The 16,626-nt window shown below is 39.1% G+C and overlaps 2 protein-coding genes across 11 annotated transcripts; one reads left to right on the top strand and one right to left on the bottom strand.

The window, feature by feature from the left end:
- Positions 1 to 363: 363 nt before the first annotated feature.
- On the bottom strand, positions 364 to 3,876 carry tnfsf14 (TNF superfamily member 14). The gene is made up of 4 exons (XM_058049690.1): positions 3,592 to 3,876; positions 2,290 to 2,326; positions 2,144 to 2,212; positions 364 to 889 (listed from the first exon to the last, which is right to left on the bottom strand). The coding sequence occupies exons 1-4, from the start codon at positions 3,772 to 3,774 to the stop codon at positions 513 to 515; spliced, it is 666 nt and encodes a 221-aa protein (XP_057905673.1). The 5' UTR covers positions 3,775 to 3,876; the 3' UTR covers positions 364 to 512.
- A 391-nt stretch (positions 3,877 to 4,267) lies between these two features.
- Positions 4,268 to 16,036, top strand: LOC131103831 (transmembrane emp24 domain-containing protein 1-like). 10 transcript variants are annotated; one of them, XM_058050436.1, is made up of 7 exons: positions 4,268 to 4,569; positions 4,998 to 5,073; positions 5,263 to 5,393; positions 5,519 to 5,644; positions 14,317 to 14,414; positions 14,485 to 14,710; positions 14,821 to 16,036. In XM_058050436.1, exons 4-7 carry the CDS (start codon positions 5,555 to 5,557, stop codon positions 15,031 to 15,033), a joined length of 627 nt encoding a protein of 208 aa, XP_057906419.1. In that variant the 5' UTR covers positions 4,268 to 4,569; positions 4,998 to 5,073; positions 5,263 to 5,393; positions 5,519 to 5,554; the 3' UTR covers positions 15,034 to 16,036. The 10 variants fall into 10 exon arrangements, with proteins under 10 accessions (XP_057906419.1, XP_057906421.1, XP_057906412.1 ...); XM_058050429.1 differs by having other exon boundaries at positions 4,273 to 4,569; positions 5,468 to 5,644; XM_058050431.1 differs by lacking the exon at positions 4,998 to 5,073 and having other exon boundaries at positions 4,273 to 4,569; positions 5,468 to 5,644.
- Positions 16,037 to 16,626: the final 590 nt, after the last annotated feature.

Below are 16,626 nucleotides of genomic sequence, written 5' to 3'. Positions count from 1 at the left end.
TTACTTTATTTATTTATTTTAATGCCTGGCAAAGCTAACGGTACCTTTGTATGGACAAAATATAATGACAACAACAGAAGTAGCTCATATGACTTATGACTATGATTTTTTGGCAGCACAATAATAGAGCTATTGATATAAGACCTTAAGTGATTATCAAGAAAGCTATGGAAGTTGCTAGATATGAGCTATTAAATTAAACTATTAAACTATTTATATATAACTATTTTATATTTATATAATAATATATAATATTATAATATAATAGTATAACATATTATACTATTCTAACTATTTATATATAACTACACTATTAATAATTTACATTATTATAGTTATAGTTGTTATCATCGTTATAAACTGAAGAAACAAGCCTGGTCTAATCATTTTTCCATGATTGTATATCACGACTTAGCTTATCTACCTGTTTTGATTCATGAAATATGAGTCCCTTGCGTCCTTTAATAATTCAGAATGTGGCCCTTCGTTGGTAAACTTTGGACACTCGTGTTCTAGATCATGAACGCACCAAAGACGTTCTCGTAAGCTTTGTGGCGTACTACTTTGGAGGAGTCGCTCACTTTGACGAAAACGGCATCACGTTTATGGAGGTGGAAGACTCCACCCAAGAAGCTGTTGGATTTCTTCTCCGTCTTTGTGGAATACGTCCTGGATTGCAAGAGCGGGATGCTCTCCTCGTCATCCCTGAGAGAGTGCATGGTGTGGTGGAACACTCCCACGTCCACGAAAAACACTTTGGAGTAGATAAAGTAGTAACCGTCTTTGCGGATAACCAGACTTCTGTTCTTGTAGTCCATCTGGTGGAGGAGGGGGTCCGCAATGGCGCTCCAGCCCAGGATGGCTTTGTCGTGAAGAACATCTGGTCCATCTGGAGACAAAGTCAACCATGATTATGTTCCATTTCTTTCCAAAGGTAACGAAGACTACCACCATGTACCCCACCTAACAGGTTATACATGTTCTTATTTTACACTGTATAAGTATGTCTGTACCCAATTCCAATGTAAAGCCTTTATTTGATGAAGATATTTAGTATAAATCCATACTCTTTACACAACCTCTACAACAGCTACAACCATCATACAACAAATGGCAATTTCTATATAAGAAAAATAACAATATTATCCAAAAAGGCTTCATCTTGTACACAAAAACAAAAAGTCGTACATGTAAAAATGTAAAAAGATATATATATATTTTTTTTAATTTTTATTTATTTATTTATTTATTTATTAGGGGAATATTACGTAAAAATGTGGGATTGTTTGGGGTGAAAAAATAGAATTCTTCATTATATTTTACATAATATTTTTATTTTACAAGTTTACAAGTGTTTTGAATATTATCAGAAAAAATCTTTGGAAAATTATGTGGTAAAATACCTCAAAATTGTACATGTAAAAAATACAGGATATGAGAAACATTTTTAATATTTAAATAAAATAAAATAAAAATTACTTCATGTATTAAAAAAATCAAAATACATTACAAATATTTTATGTATAAAATACATAAAATAAAATGTTTATATCAGGAGACAAACCCCCCATCAAATTATACAAAGAAAATGTTAATATTGTGAGAAAAATCCTCAAAGTTATACAAGAAAAACATTGACATAATGAGAAAAAGAAATTATACAGGTAGAAATGGGGGATACGAGGGGGGGGCACCCTCTCAATCAAATTCTACATGGAAAAATTTTTAATATTATATACAATAAATGTATATCTACAAAACTACAAAAACTCAAAAATACACAAACAAATTTGACTAAAATGAGAATAAAGCCTCAAACTTATAAGTAATATTGATAGCGATATTTAATTTTATGATTACGTTCATTTTATTTTCAGAATTATTATTATGACTATTATGAAAAAGAGTGAATGTAGTACATGTACAATAGTACACAAATACATTTATCAATAAATTCGTTCATTCACTTTCTATGCTGCTTGTCCTATGCTGGAACGCATTTTAGCTGACTTTGGTCGAGAGGTGGGATACACCCTGACAGGTCACCAGCCAATCACAGGGCTTCATAAAATTCATTGTGCATTCATTGTATGCTTGCATTTCATGCTTTGCTCATAGAAAAAAATCTAATGTGGCGTCTCACCCATCAGAAGTGCCGCTGGTTTAGAATGAGGAACCTCAGGGCTGGAAGAGTGGAGGGATTGAAGTTTTTCTGTGGGCAACCATAATATGGACACTTGGTGAAAATGATGCGTATTTATTCCAGTTCATGTTGAATGTGACGTATACCTGCGGTGAGCCTGGAGAAGGAAGCTGATGTTTGTTCCTGCAATGCAAACGATACATGTCAGTGTTGGTACAATATGTACCAACAGTTGAATGAAGTGAAAAGTACTATAAATGGTTGTACCCTTATCAAGTATTCCAATGAGTTAAGGTCCTATGTCAACATGACAACAGAAAGCTGGTATAGTAGGTGTTTTTTGTAGGTCGTGTTGGTAAAGAAAAGAAAAGGTTAGAGGAAACAGGATATAGACCCCTTCTTCTCCCCGCCGTCCACTTTGCACATTTGTTTGCCTCGAGCTTCTTACTGGCAACAACACAGCAACAGGAAATGCTCTTTTTCTCCCCCCCGCAGTACAGCATTTACTCAACTTTATTTCATGTATTAAATTAAATTCAGTAGATTAAGCAGGTGTGCCTAATGAAACATGCGTATGATGCTATTAGTATGAGGTCATGAGTATGAGAAAAATTTGTGTTTCATGGAAAAGGTTCAAAGTAGACTGAAATAAAACAAAATACTGCTATTATATATATCCTATAGTATATTATATTTTACTATTATATTATAAAAGCAATCATTATGATTAGAAAAACAAACTAATTCTGCACAATAAATTGTGATATAAGTAAATATGAATATGAAAAAATTTTAACTATCATCATGACAAAAAAACAAATAATTATCGTTGTTACTATATTTTTTTGTTTAATTTTTGGACACAGAATTTACTCAACTTTATTTCATGTATTAAATCAAATATAGTAGATTAAGCAGGTATGTCTAATTAGTTATGTGTATGATGCTATTAGTCTGAGGTCACGAGTATATGAGAAAAATATGTGTTTCATGGAAAAGGTTCAAGGTAAACTGAAATAAAACAAAATGCTATTATATATTATATAGTATATTATATATTACTATTTTATTATAAAAGCAATCATAATGATTAGAAAATGAACAAATTCTGCGCAATAAACTGTGATATGAAGGGGAGACGAAATATGAAAAAAATTAAACTATCATCATGACAAAAAATCTAAATAATTATCGTTATTATATTTTTTTGTTTAATTTTTGGACTATGGAAAAAATATTAAATATAAGATATTTCAATATTTTTTTACTTAGATTTTTCATTCATTCATTGCCATTGATGCAGTTGAATGAAGTGAAAAGTACTATAAATGGTTGTACCCTCATCAAGTATTCCAATGAGTTAAGGTCCTATGTCAACATGACAACAGAAAGCTGGTATAATGAAAATTAAATCTGAATGGAAAATAATAAATAGATGTTCTTCTTACACGTTGACTTGAGTGGAGATAGAAGATCAGCACAGCCTCCAGTATGACCCCACCCAAGGCTAAGCTCACCAGCAGGAAAAGAAGGCTCTGAGCCAGGTTTCCAGTCCTTGGAGGGGCTGCTCGGGGTGGTAGCGGAGGGGCGGTAGCACGGCTGTCGACCACGTACACAGAAGGAGCTTTCATGTCTGTACGCTATTCAGCTCTTCTGCAAGTGCAAATATCTTTCCGGAGCTCATCAGACCCCCAAGTGAGAGATAGTAGTTGAGGCGTGCTGTTGCACACTGCAAAGGCAATGTGCATCACACAGCATCTCTCCACTACTATACTACTTCATTATAATAATCACACCAAACATTTTACAAGAATAAAGTGAAAATAACTCAAAATGATGGGAGAAAAACATTGCTTTCAATAAAACATTTCAAATTTGGAGTCTTACAAGAGTGTTATGTTAGGAGAAATTGGTTTAGTAGTTGGGCTGTCAAAGGTTAAATGAGCAATTGTTTGAAATATGCCAATTTTGCTGCTGTATTTAATGAAAAGAAAGATAAATAGCAGGGTAATATGACAGTTAACAGCTCCAAATGAACTGAATATGTCAATCAAGCTAAAATATACCACACAAGTTTCCCACTTGCAATGAGGGGTTGTGTTCAAACACATCACGTTGTCATGACTTCCGGTCAAAGACAGTGGGTTTCATGTGATTGTGAGTTGAATGTGTAAACGGGTTCATAGCTGGTAATATATGTTAAAAATGTGTAGTAACACGGTTAAAAAGCCATGGTTGAAAAATTTAAAATTGAGATATGTCTAAATAGAATCGTTTGATTGATTGCAAGAGCGAGTGGTCTTTCAGTATTAGAGGATCTTTGACGTTTTTCCTCGTCGTGTTAAGTACAAGCTAGCAATGGCAGAAAGAGTTTGGAAAAAGTTCCTAAATAAGCTTTGTTTGAATTTTCGGAAACGTTCGTCTTTGTGAGTATGGATATATATGTTTAAAAACATTCAAAATAGCGGTCTGAAATGCTCCCGAATTATTACTTTGAATATGTAAGTTGTAAGTTGATAGCGTGACATGGAGTTGTTAGCAATGTAGCACTGTGTTTAAACTAGTTACTCGTATTTAGCATACTTAGTGTACATTTACGACAGTAATTACATTTGTTGTATGTTACAGCTACCGCACACATATACATGCACGCCAAAGAAAGCGGATGTTTCTTTATTGGTACTCTGGGTAATGTAATTTAAGATAAATGTACTTATTTTCGGTGTATGTTTTTGCATACTTAAATGTAGCAAATTGTAAATCCTAATGAAGAGCGACAGCGTCGTGTTTTTTTATGTATTTTCCGGTTTATTTACGCACGCGCATTAGAAAGCCGCTTTTGTGATGTTCGTAGTGGCATTGAATGCATCTCGGGTTCTTGCGACGAGAATGAGGAAGTCTCGTTGCCAGGATTAATGGACTCCAGACGTGTGAGTTGGCTAAATACAATATATGGTGTTGGAATTGTACAACTGTTGATGTGTTCAGGTCAGAATGAAGTTATAAAAGAGTGTCAGACTGCTGGTGTAAAAAAATGTAACAAATAAAATCACGTGGTGGTGTGTATTGGTGTAATGAGGGACGGCTGGTCAATCTTCCAAGGTGTGTGCCATTATTAGGCAACTTCATTTCCTCCAAAGACTCCAAAGGGTGAAATGTTAGCAAAGGTGAAGCTCTCCCCATAATGCCGTGGTATTGAGCTCCAGGCCAAAAGAAGCCGGAATGACACCAAGCTGGGCTGGATCAGCAGGTTTGACAAAATGTTCAACGTTAGCGTCTTGTCTTTGTGTGTAACTAGCATCTCCTGTCATTGTGATTTTCAAGATGGAGCTGAGGTGTTTGCTGCTGACTTTGCTGGCTTTTTCCACTCTCAAGACTAGCCCGGCTTTGAACCTGAGGTCCAGTGAAGACATGGAGTTCACCTTCTTGTTACCCTCCGGCGGCAGAGAGTGCTTTTACCAAACCACAGCAAAGGACCACAGCCTGGAGTTTGAATACCAAGTAATCACAACATTTTTCTTATTATTCTTATTCACTGCTGAAAATGCGATCAAAAGTATAAGGACACCTGGATTACATCCCAAATGAAACATAATTTTTAAATGCAATGTCATGTTATTGTCGGCGTGAATGGAACTATGCTTAAATGCAGCAAACTAATCTGCTAATCAGTCTTAACGTTCACTGCATGTTAACATGTTTGTTTTTTGTGTCTACATGCTGATTGACACTTGTCAAAAATCGTATATGATATCCTATTCCAATTTTCATGCATGGGACTATTTAATTATAATGTTAAAAATATGTTTTAGGTCATACTTGGTGTTAATGGTATTATAAGTCGGGCTGCGAATCGATTAAAATATTTGGTCGGGATTAATCGCATTTAAAAAAATCCATAGTTTACTCACAATGAATCGCATTTAATTGCAGATACAAGTTTTTATCTCTAATGAATAAAATAAATATCTTTGTGGTAAACGATTCGATGTACAACTACAATGATAATTACATCAAATTTTATGTAAAAGGATATCAATTTCGGAACTTATAAAACAATACAGTCAGCAAGCATATTTTTAAACTCTCTTAAACTCGCCCACAAATGTTCAGTAAATACAAAATACAAAAATATAAAATAATATAAATAATAAAAAATTATTACAAAATAATAAAAAATATACTAAATACAAAATACAAAAATGTGAGTGAGTGAGACCTCTCACACGAACACGTTTTTCTTTGTTTATTTATGATACTGGTTTTAAATTCTAAATGTTTGTGAGTAAAAAAGCCTATTTAGGAACATTCAGAAACGATTATTATTAAGGATTAAGGATTGAACCCCCTCCCCCCCAAAAAGGTAAGGTTAACCCCTTACTATTTTTGCCAAAAATCAACCCCTCTGCAAAGTGGAATTTTCTGCCATTTTAGGGTCCTTTTGGGACCCCCCATGAGGGTGTGAAAGGTTTCCACTTCATTGCACAGCAGTAAAGTGCATTTTAAGCAAGTTGGAAAAAAAAAAGGTAAGGCCCTTACCATTTTTGCCAAAAATCAACACCTCTGCAAAGTGGAATTTTCTGCCATTTTGGGGTCCTTTTGGGACCCCCATGATGGTGTGGAAGGTTTCCACTTCATTTTGGAGCAGAAAAGTGCATTTTTAGCAAGTTGAAAAAAAACAAAGGTAAGGTTAACCCCTTACTATTTTTGCCAAAAATCAACACCTCTGCAAAGTGAAATTTTCTGCCATTTTGGGGTCCTTCTGAAACCCGCCATGAGGGTGTGGAAGGTTTCCACTTAATTTCACAGCAGTAAAGTGCAGTTTAAACAAGTTGGAACCCCCCCCCCCCCCCCCCCCCCCAAAAAAAAAAAAGGTAAGGGTACCATTTTTGCAAAAATCAACACCACTGCAAAGTGGAATTTTCTGCCATTTTGGGGTCCTTCTGGGACCCCCCATGAGGGTGTGGAAGGTTTCCACTTCATTTCACAGCAGTAAAGTGCAGTTTAAGCAAGTTGAATCCCTCCCCAAAATAAGGTAAGGTTAACCCCTTACCTTTTTTGCCAAAAATCAACACCTCTACAAAGTGGAATTTTCTGCCATTTTGGGGTCCTTCTGGGACCCCCCATGAGGGTGTGGAAGGTTTCCACTTCATTTCACAGCAGTAAAGTGCATTTTAAGCAAGTTGACCCCCCCCCCAAAAGGTAAGGTTAACCCCTTACCTTTTTTGCCAAAAATCAACACCTCTACAAAGTGGAATTTTTTGCCATTTTGGGGTCCTTCTGGGACCCCCCATGAGGGTGTGGAAGGTTTCCACTTCATTTCACAGCAGTAAAGTGCATTTTAAGCAAGTTGAACCCCCCCCCCCAAAAAAAAAAGGTAAGGTTAACCCCTTACCTTTTTTGCCAAAAATCAACACCTCTACAAAGTGGAATTTTCTGCCATTTTGGGGTCCTTCTGGGACCCCCCATGAGGGTGTGGAAGGTTTCCACTTCATTTCACAGCAGTAAAGTGCAGTTTAAGCAAGTTGAATCCCTCCCCAAAATAAGGTAAGGTTAACCCCTTACCTTTTTTGCCAAAAATCAACACCTCTACAAAGTGGAATTTTCTGCCATTTTGGGGTCCTTCTGGGACCCCCCATGAGGGTGTGGAAGGTTTCCACTTCATTTCACAGCAGTAAAGTGCATTTTAAGCAAGTTGAACCCCCCCCCCCAAAAAAAAAGGTAAGGTTAACCCCTTACCTTTTTTGCCAAAAATCAACACCTCTACAAAGTGGAATTTTCTGCCATTTTGGGGTCCTTCTGGGACCCCCCATGAGGGTGTGGAAGGTTTCCACTTCATTTCACAGCAGTAAAGTGCATTTTAAGCAAGTTGACCCCCCCCCCCAAAAGGTAAGGTTAACCCCTTACCTTTTTTGCCAAAAATCAACACCTCTACAAAGTGGAATTTTTTGCCATTTTGGGGTCCTTCTGGGACCCCCCATGAGGGTGTGGAAGGTTTCCACTTCATTTCACAGCAGTAAAGTGCATTTTAAGCAAGTTGAACCCCCCCCCCCCCAAAAAAAAGGTAAGGTTAACCCCTTACCTTTTTTGCCAAAAATCAACACCTCTACAAAGTGGAATTTTCTGCCATTTTGGGGTCCTTCTGGGACCCCCCCATGAGGGTGTGGAAGGTTTCCACTTCATTTCACAGCAGTAAAGTGCATTTTAAGCAAGTTGAACCTCCCCCTCCCCCCCAAAAAAGGTAAGGTTAACCCCTTACCTTTTTTGCCAAAAATCAACACCTCTACAAAGTGGAATTTTCTGCCATTTTGGGGTCCTTCTGGGACCCCCCATTAGCGTGTGGAAGGTTTCCACTTCATTTCACAGCAGTAAAGTGCAGTTTAAGCAAGTTGAATCCCTCCCCAAAATAAGGTAAGGTTAACCCCTTACCTTTTTTGCCAAAAATCAACACCTCTACAAAGTGGAATTTTCTGCCATTTTGGGGTCCTTCTGGGACCCCCCATGAGGGTGTGGAAGGTTTCCACTTCATTTCACAGCAGTAAAGTGCATTTTAAGCAAGTTGACCCCCCCCCCAAAAGGTAAGGTTAACCCCTTACCTTTTTTGCCAAAAATCAACACCTCTACAAAGTGGAATTTTTTGCCATTTTGGGGTCCTTCTGGGACCCCCCATGAGGGTGTGGAAGGTTTCCACTTCATTTCACAGCAGTAAAGTGCATTTTAAGCAAGTTGAACCCCCCCCCCCCCAAAAAAAAGGTAAGGTTAACCCCTTACCTTTTTTGCCAAAAATCAACACCTCTACAAAGTGGAATTTTCTGCCATTTTGGGGTCCTTCTGGGACCCCCCCATGAGGGTGTGGAAGGTTTCCACTTCATTTCACAGCAGTAAAGTGCATTTTAAGCAAGTTGAACCTCCCCCTCCCCCCCAAAAAAGGTAAGGTTAACCCCTTACCTTTTTTGCCAAAAATCAACACCTCTACAAAGTGGAATTTTCTGCCATTTTGGGGTCCTTCTGGGACCCCCCATTAGCGTGTGGAAGGTTTCCACTTCATTTCACAGCAGTAAAGTGCAGTTTAAGCAAGTTGAATCCCTCCCCAAAATAAGGTAAGGTTAACCCCTTACCTTTTTTGCCAAAAATCAACACCTCTACAAAGTGGAATTTTCTGCCATTTTGGGGTCCTTCTGGGACCCCCCATGAGGGTGTGGAAGGTTTCCACTTCATTTCACAGCAGTAAAGTGCATTTTAAGCAAGTTGAACCCCCCCCCCCCCAAAAAAAAGGTAAGGTTAACCCCTTACCTTTTTTGCCAAAAATCAACACCTCTACAAAGTGGAATTTTCTGCCATTTTGGGGTCCTTCTGGGACCCCCCATGAGGGTGTGGAAGGTTTCCACTTCATTTCACAGCAGTAAAGTGCAGTTTAAGCAAGTTGAATCCCTCCCCAAAATAAGGTAAGGTTAACCCCTTACCTTTTTTGCCAAAAATCAACACCTCTACAAAGTGGAATTTTCTGCCATTTTGGGGTCCTTCTGGGACCCCCCATGAGGGTGTGGAAGGTTTCCACTTCATTTCACAGCAGTAAAGTGCATTTTAAGCAAGTTGAACCCCCCCCCCCAAAAAAAAAGGTAAGGTTAACCCCTTACCTTTTTTGCCAAAAATCAACACCTCTACAAAGTGGAATTTTCTGCCATTTTGGGGTCCTTCTGGGTCCCCCCATGAGGGTGTGGAAGGTTTCCATTTCATTTCACAGCAGTAAAGTGCATTTTAAGCAAGTTGAACCCCTCCCCCAAAAAAGGTAAGGTTAACCCCTTACCTTTTTTGCCAAAAATCAACACCTCTACAAAGTGGAATTTTCTGCCATTTTGGGGTCCTTCTGGGACCCCCCATGAGGGTGTGGAAGGTTTCCACTTCATTTCACAGCAGTAAAGTGCATTTTAAGCAAGTTGAACCTCCCCCTCCCCCCCAAAAAAGGTAAGGTTAACCCCTTACCATTTTTGCCAAAAATCAACACTACTACAAAGTGGAATTTTCTGCCATTTTGGGGTCCTTCTGGGACCCCCCATGAGGGTGTGGAAGGTTTCCACTTCATTTCACAGCAGTAAAGTGCAGTTTAAGCAAGTTGAGCCCCCCCCCCCAAAAAGGTAAGGTTAACCCCTTACCTTTTTTGCCAAAAATCAACACCACTTCATTTCACAGCAGTAAAGTGCATTTTAAGCAAGTTGAACCCCCCCCCCCCCAAAAAAAAGGTAAGGTTAACCCCTTACCTTTTTTGCCAAAAATCAACACCTCTACAAAGTGGAAATTTCTGCCATTTTGGGGTCCTTCTGGGACCCCCCATGAGGGTGTGGAAGGTTTCCACTTCATTTCACAGCAGTAAAGTGCAGTTTAAGCAAGTTGAGCCCCCCCCCCCAAAAAGGTAAGGTTAACCCCTTACCTTTTTTGCCAAAAATCAACACCACTGAAAAGTGGAATTTTCTGCCATTTTGGGGTCCTTCTAAGACCCCCAATGAGGGTGTGGAAGGTTTCCACTTCATTTCACAGCAGTAAAGTGCATTTTAAGCAAGTTGAACCTCCCCCCCCCCCCAAAAAAAAGGTAAGGTTAACCCCTTACCATTTTTGCCAAAAATCAACACCTCTACAAAGTGGAATTTTCTGCCATTTTGGGGTCCTTCTGGGACCCCCCATGAGGGTGTGGAAGGTTTCCACTTCATTTAACAGCAGTAAAGTGCATTTTAAGCAAGTTGAAACACCCCCCCCCCCAAAAAAAAGGTAAGGTTAACCCCTTACCCTTTTTGCCAAAAATCAACACCTCTACAAAGTGGAATTTTCTGCCATTTTGGGGTCCTTCTGGGTCCCCCGATGGGTGTGTGGAAGGTTTCCACTTCATTTCACAGCAGTAAAGTGCATTTTAAGCAAGTTGAACCTCCCCCCCCAAAAAGGTAAGGTTAACCCCTTACCATTTTTGCCAAAAATCAACAACACTGAAAAGTGGAATTTTCTGCCATTTTGGGGTCCTTCTGGGACCCCCCATGAGGGTGTGGAAGGTTTCCACTTCATTTCACAGCAGTAAAGTGCAGTTTAAACAAGTTGAACCCCCCCCCCTCCCCCCCCAAAAAAGGTAAGGTTAACCCCTTACCATTTTTGCCAAAAATCAACACCACTGAAAAGTGGAATTTTCTGCCATTTTGGGGTCCTTCTGGGACCCCCCATTAGGGTGTGGAAGGTTTCCACTTCATTTCACAGCAGTAAAGTGCAGTTTAAGCAAGTTGAACCCCCCCCCCCCCAAAAAAAAGGTAAGGTTAACCCCTTACCATTTTTGCCAAAAATCAACACTACTACAAAGTGGAATTTTCTGCCATTTTGGGGTCCTTCTGGGACCCCCCATGAGGGTGTGGAAGGTTTCCACTTCATTTAACAGCAGTAAAGTGCATTTTAAGCAAGTTGAACCTCCCCCTCCCCCCCCAAAAAGGTAAGGTTAACCCCTTACCATTTTTGCCAAAAATCAACACCACTGAAAAGTGGAATTTTCTGCCATTTTGGGGTCCTTCTGGGACCCCCCATGAGGGTGTGGAAGGTTTCCACTTCATTTCACAGCAGTAAAGTGCAGTTTAAGCAAGTTGAACCCCTCCCCCAAAAAAGGTAAGGTTAACCCCTTACCCTTTTTGCCGAAAATCAACACCTCTACAAAGTTGAATTTTCTGCCATTTTGGGGTCCTTCTGGGTCCCCCCATGAGGGTGTGGAAGGTTTCCACTTCATTTTGGAGCAGAAAAGTGCATTTTTAGCAAGTTGAAAAAAAAACAAAAAAGGTAAGGTTAACCCCTTACCATTTTTGCCAAAAATCAACACCACTGAAAAGTGGAATTTTCTACCATTTTGGGGTCCTTCTGGGACCCCCCATGAGGGTGTGGAAGGTTTCCACTTCATTTCACAGCAGTAAAGTGCAGTTTAAGCAAGTTGAACCCCCCCCCCCCCCAAAAAAAAAGGTAAGGTTAACCCCTTACCATTTTTGCCAAAAATCAACACTACTACAAAATGGAATTTTCTGCCATTTTGGGGTCCTTCTGGGACCCCCCATGAGGGTGTGGAAGGTTTCCACTTCATTTAACAGCAGTAAAGTGTATTTTAAGCAAGTTGAACCTCCCCCTCCCCCCCCCCAAAAGGTAAGGTTAACCCCTTACCATTTTTGCCAAAAATCAACACCACTGAAAAGTGGAATTTTCTGCCATTTTGGGGTCCTTCTGGGACCCCCCATGAGGGTGTGGAAGGTTTCCACTTCATTTCACAGCAGTAAAGTGCATTTTAAGCAAGTTGAACCTTCCCCCCCAAAAAGGTAAGGTTAACCCCTTACCATTTTTGCCAAAATCAACACCACTGAAAAGTGGAATTTTCTGCCATTTTGGGGTCCTTCTGGGACCCCCCATTAGCGTGTGGAAGGTTTCCACTTCATTTCACAGCAGTAAAGTGCAGTTTAAGCAAGTTGAACCCCCCCTCCCCCCCCAAAAAAGGTAAGGTTAACCCCTTACCATTTTTGCCAAAAATCAACACTACTACAAAGTGGAATTTTCTGCCATTTTGGGGTCCTTCTGGGACCCCCCATGAGGGTGTGGAAGGTTTCCACTTCATTTCACAGCAGTAAAGTGCAGTTTAAGCAAGTTGAACCCCTCCCCCAAAAAAGGTAAGGTTAACCCCTTACCCTTTTTGCCGAAAATCAACACCTCTACAAAGTTGAATTTTCTGCCATTTTGGGGTCCTTCTGGGTCCCCCGATGGGTGTGTGGAAGGTTTCCACTTCATTTTGGAGCAGAAAAGTGCATTTTTAGCAAGTTGAAAAAAAAACAAAAAAGGTAAGGTTAACCCCTTACCATTTTTGCCAAAAATCAACACTACTACAAAATGGAATTTTCTGCCATTTTGGGGTCCTTCTGGGACCCCCCATGAGGGTGTGGAAGGTTTCCACTTCATTTAACAGCAGTAAAGTGCATTTTAAGCAAGTTGAACCCCCCCCCCCCCCCCCCCCCCAAAAAGGTAAGGTTAACCCCTTACCATTTTTGCCAAAAATCAACACCACTGAAAAGTGGAATTTTCTGCCATTTTGGGGTCCTTCTGGGACCCCCCATGAGGGTGTGGAAGGTTTCCACTTCATTTCACAGCAGTAAAGTGCAGTTTAAACAAGTTGAACCCCCCCCCCCCCCCCCCCCAAAAAAAAGGGAAGGTTAACCCCTTACCTTTTTTGCCAAAAATCAACACCTCTACAAAGTGGAATTTTCTGCCATTTTTGGGTCCTTCTGGGTCCCCCGATGGGTGTGTGTGGAAGGTTTCCACTTCATTTTGGAGCAGAAAAGTGCATTTTTAGCAAGTTGAAAAAAAAACAAAAAAGGTAAGGTTAACCCCTTACCATTTTTGCCAAAAATCAACACCACTGAAAAGTGGAATTTTCTGCCATTTTGGGGTCCTTCTGGGACCCCCCATTAGGGTGTGGAAGGTTTCCACTTCATTTCACAGCAGTAAAGTGCAGTTTAAGCAAGTTGAACCCCCCCCCCCCCCAAAAAAAAGGTAAGGTTAACCCCTTACCATTTTTGCCAAAAATCAACACTACTACAAAGTGGAATTTTCTGCCATTTTGGGGTCCTTCTGGGACCCCCCATGAGGGTGTGGAAGGTTTCCACTTCATTTCACAGCAGTAAAGTGCAGTTTAAGCAAGTTGAACCCCTCCCCAAAATAAGGTAAGGTTAACCCCTTACCTTTTTTGCCAAAAATCAACACCTCTACAAAGTGGAATTTTCTGCCATTTTGGGGTCCTTCTGGGTCCCCCCATGAGGGTGTGGAAGGTTTCCACTTCATTTCACAGCAGTAAAGTGCATTTTAAGCAAGTTAAACCCCCCCCCCAAAAGGTAAGGTTAACCCCTTACCTTTTTTGCCAAAAATCAACACCACTGAAAAGTGGAATTTTCTGCCATTTTGGGGTCCTTCTGGGACCCCCCATGAGGGTGTGGAAGGTTTCCACTTCATTTCACAGCAGTAAAGTGCAGTTTAAGCAAGTTGAACCTCACCCCCCCCCCCAAAAAAACCCTAAGGTTAACCCCTTATCATTTTTGCCAAAAATAAATACCTCTGCAAAGTGGAATCTTCTGCCATTTTGGGGGTGTGGAAGGTTTTCAAGTGAATTTCTATGTCGTTAGGTGATTGGTGAGCCAAATCAGGATGTTGGCTTTGTCATGGTGTCACCAAGCGGCCGCAGACTTGCGTACGACTACCGGAGATCTCACGCCATCCACAAGTGAGCTTCATCTACTATGTTTTTCCTTACGAGGAAGCCATTCCTGGTCACTGCATGTGTATATATTAAGGCAGCACTCGTGCAGCCTTAATATGTTTCGGTTCTCCCCCTCCAGCGTGGATGTCACAGAGGATGGAGACTACAAGTTGTGCTTTGACAACAGCTTCAGCACGCTGACGAACAAGATGTTGTTCTTCGCTCTGGTCATCACCGGCCCAACCGCCATCAAAGACGAGGACTTGATCGGTGAAGTCATCACAAACAGGACCGTGGAGTTCCGACTGCAGGACATCAAGGTGAGACTCATACGAACATCCCCACGTAAAAATGAAGTATACCGCGTACTGTAATACTACATGAATACAAATATCATTCAACTGAAGTCATTCCAACTGTTGTCCTGCAGGGCAAGCTGGACTATTTGTACTCGTCCCTCCAGAGGAGTCGTCTGATCCAGCTGATGCTGAAGAACTTCAACACCAGGGACCAGCACCTCCAAGACGACAACCTGTGGAGAGTGACCTTCTGGTCCGCCGTCAGCATCTTGTCCATCCTGACTGTGGCTGGCGTTCAGGTCTACGTGCTGCAGTCCCTCTTTCCTAAAAACACATCCTGCTGAACACCCGCAGAATTTCTCAAACCCTTTATACAAGGAACAAAAACTCAATTCTACAGTATATTTTAGAACACAATTTTACATTTCTAAGAATAAATTTTTTAGGTTGAAAGATATTTTAAAAATAAACATATTACCATTTACCATGTAGTTAAAATAATGTAATATTGTTAAAATTAAAATATAAAAATAAAAATAAAATTTGGGTTAAGGTCCTAATAGTACATGATTATAGGCCAATCCTCTTAATGCAAAAATTAAAATATTAATAATACTTATAATTATTAAGTTAATTATTAAATTAAATATGTAGGAAATAAAATAATAGAATTATTATATAATAAAAATAAGATTAATCAAATCAGAAAAACATTTTTTCAGAGACTTAAGTCCTAATATCACTAGATTTCTATAAATAAACTAAATCTAGAGGGAAAATTAAAAAAAATTAGAATAAAATAATCACCTTAATTTTAAGACAATAAGTCATACTTATTGTTAAAAATAATAATAAAATCAAATCTCTCAAAAATCCTATTAAACAATTGCATTCAAATGAAGTATTACTATTACCAGAAAAAAAATTATTAGAGGGGGTGTAAGAAATAAAAGCATTAAAAAAACTTTTAGTACCAAAAGCTAAAGACATAACAGTAGTGCCCCAAAAGATGTAATTTGTGATTAAACCTCCAAAATGTTAGAATTTTGTAAGAAAAAAATGTAATGTAACATGGGTAAAGTTAACATATAAAAATGTGTAATGTCTTGTAATACTGAAGAGAAAAAAAGTATACATTTATGACAAAAAACTCCAAATTAAATCCAAATATTAGAAGGAAAAATTCACATGTGTGTATACATATGAGCCACATGAACCATATTTATTTGTATTAATTTACACATTTACAGTATGTAACCAAAACAGTAAAAAGCAGCGCTCACATTGGCATTCTTGGTATACACACCCACTTCCATTGGACCAAGCAATAAAATATCAAGTCAATAATTTTGAGGAAATGATGACTCTCATTTGTCCATCTTCACCATGATTCTACCACCCCCCCACCCCCCACCTTTATGGCTCCTTACATTTACAGCTCCACAGCTATTGAAGACATTCACATGAGGCTTCATGAAGGCAACCTCCTCCCTCGCCATCCACACAAGGTCATTCAAGGTCAGCACTAGTATCGCCGAGGAGCGGGCCGCCTGTTTTTAACAACAATCAACGTTACAAAGATACTCTTAATAATAATGAATGTCACCTACCTGACAGGAAATGCCAGTAACTCAAGCATGGTTAGAAATGGAGGATGAGAAAGACATTTCGAATGATACAAATGAAGTATATATTAACAAATGTAAAGTACAATAATTACATTTATGTACATAGTGATTCTTGTTGAATAATTTGAAATAATGTCTTAAATTTAAGTTATTTATTTAAATATTTAGCTATATTTAAGGAAAACTATGCAAAATAACAGCAGTGATGTAAATGTTTATGCATTTCTATTTACTTAAAATCCAAATAACATTTTGATATTGTCATGTCGTACAATAGCATTAATGTTTTGAATATTTAATTAGAATTTA

Source organism: Doryrhamphus excisus, chromosome 15 (genome assembly GCF_030265055.1).
Source record: "Doryrhamphus excisus isolate RoL2022-K1 chromosome 15, RoL_Dexc_1.0, whole genome shotgun sequence".
Lineage (NCBI taxonomy): Eukaryota > Metazoa > Chordata > Actinopteri > Syngnathiformes > Syngnathidae > Doryrhamphus > Doryrhamphus excisus.
Note: the sequence above shows the minus strand (reverse complement) of the source record. Positions and strands in the feature narration are given on the sequence as shown.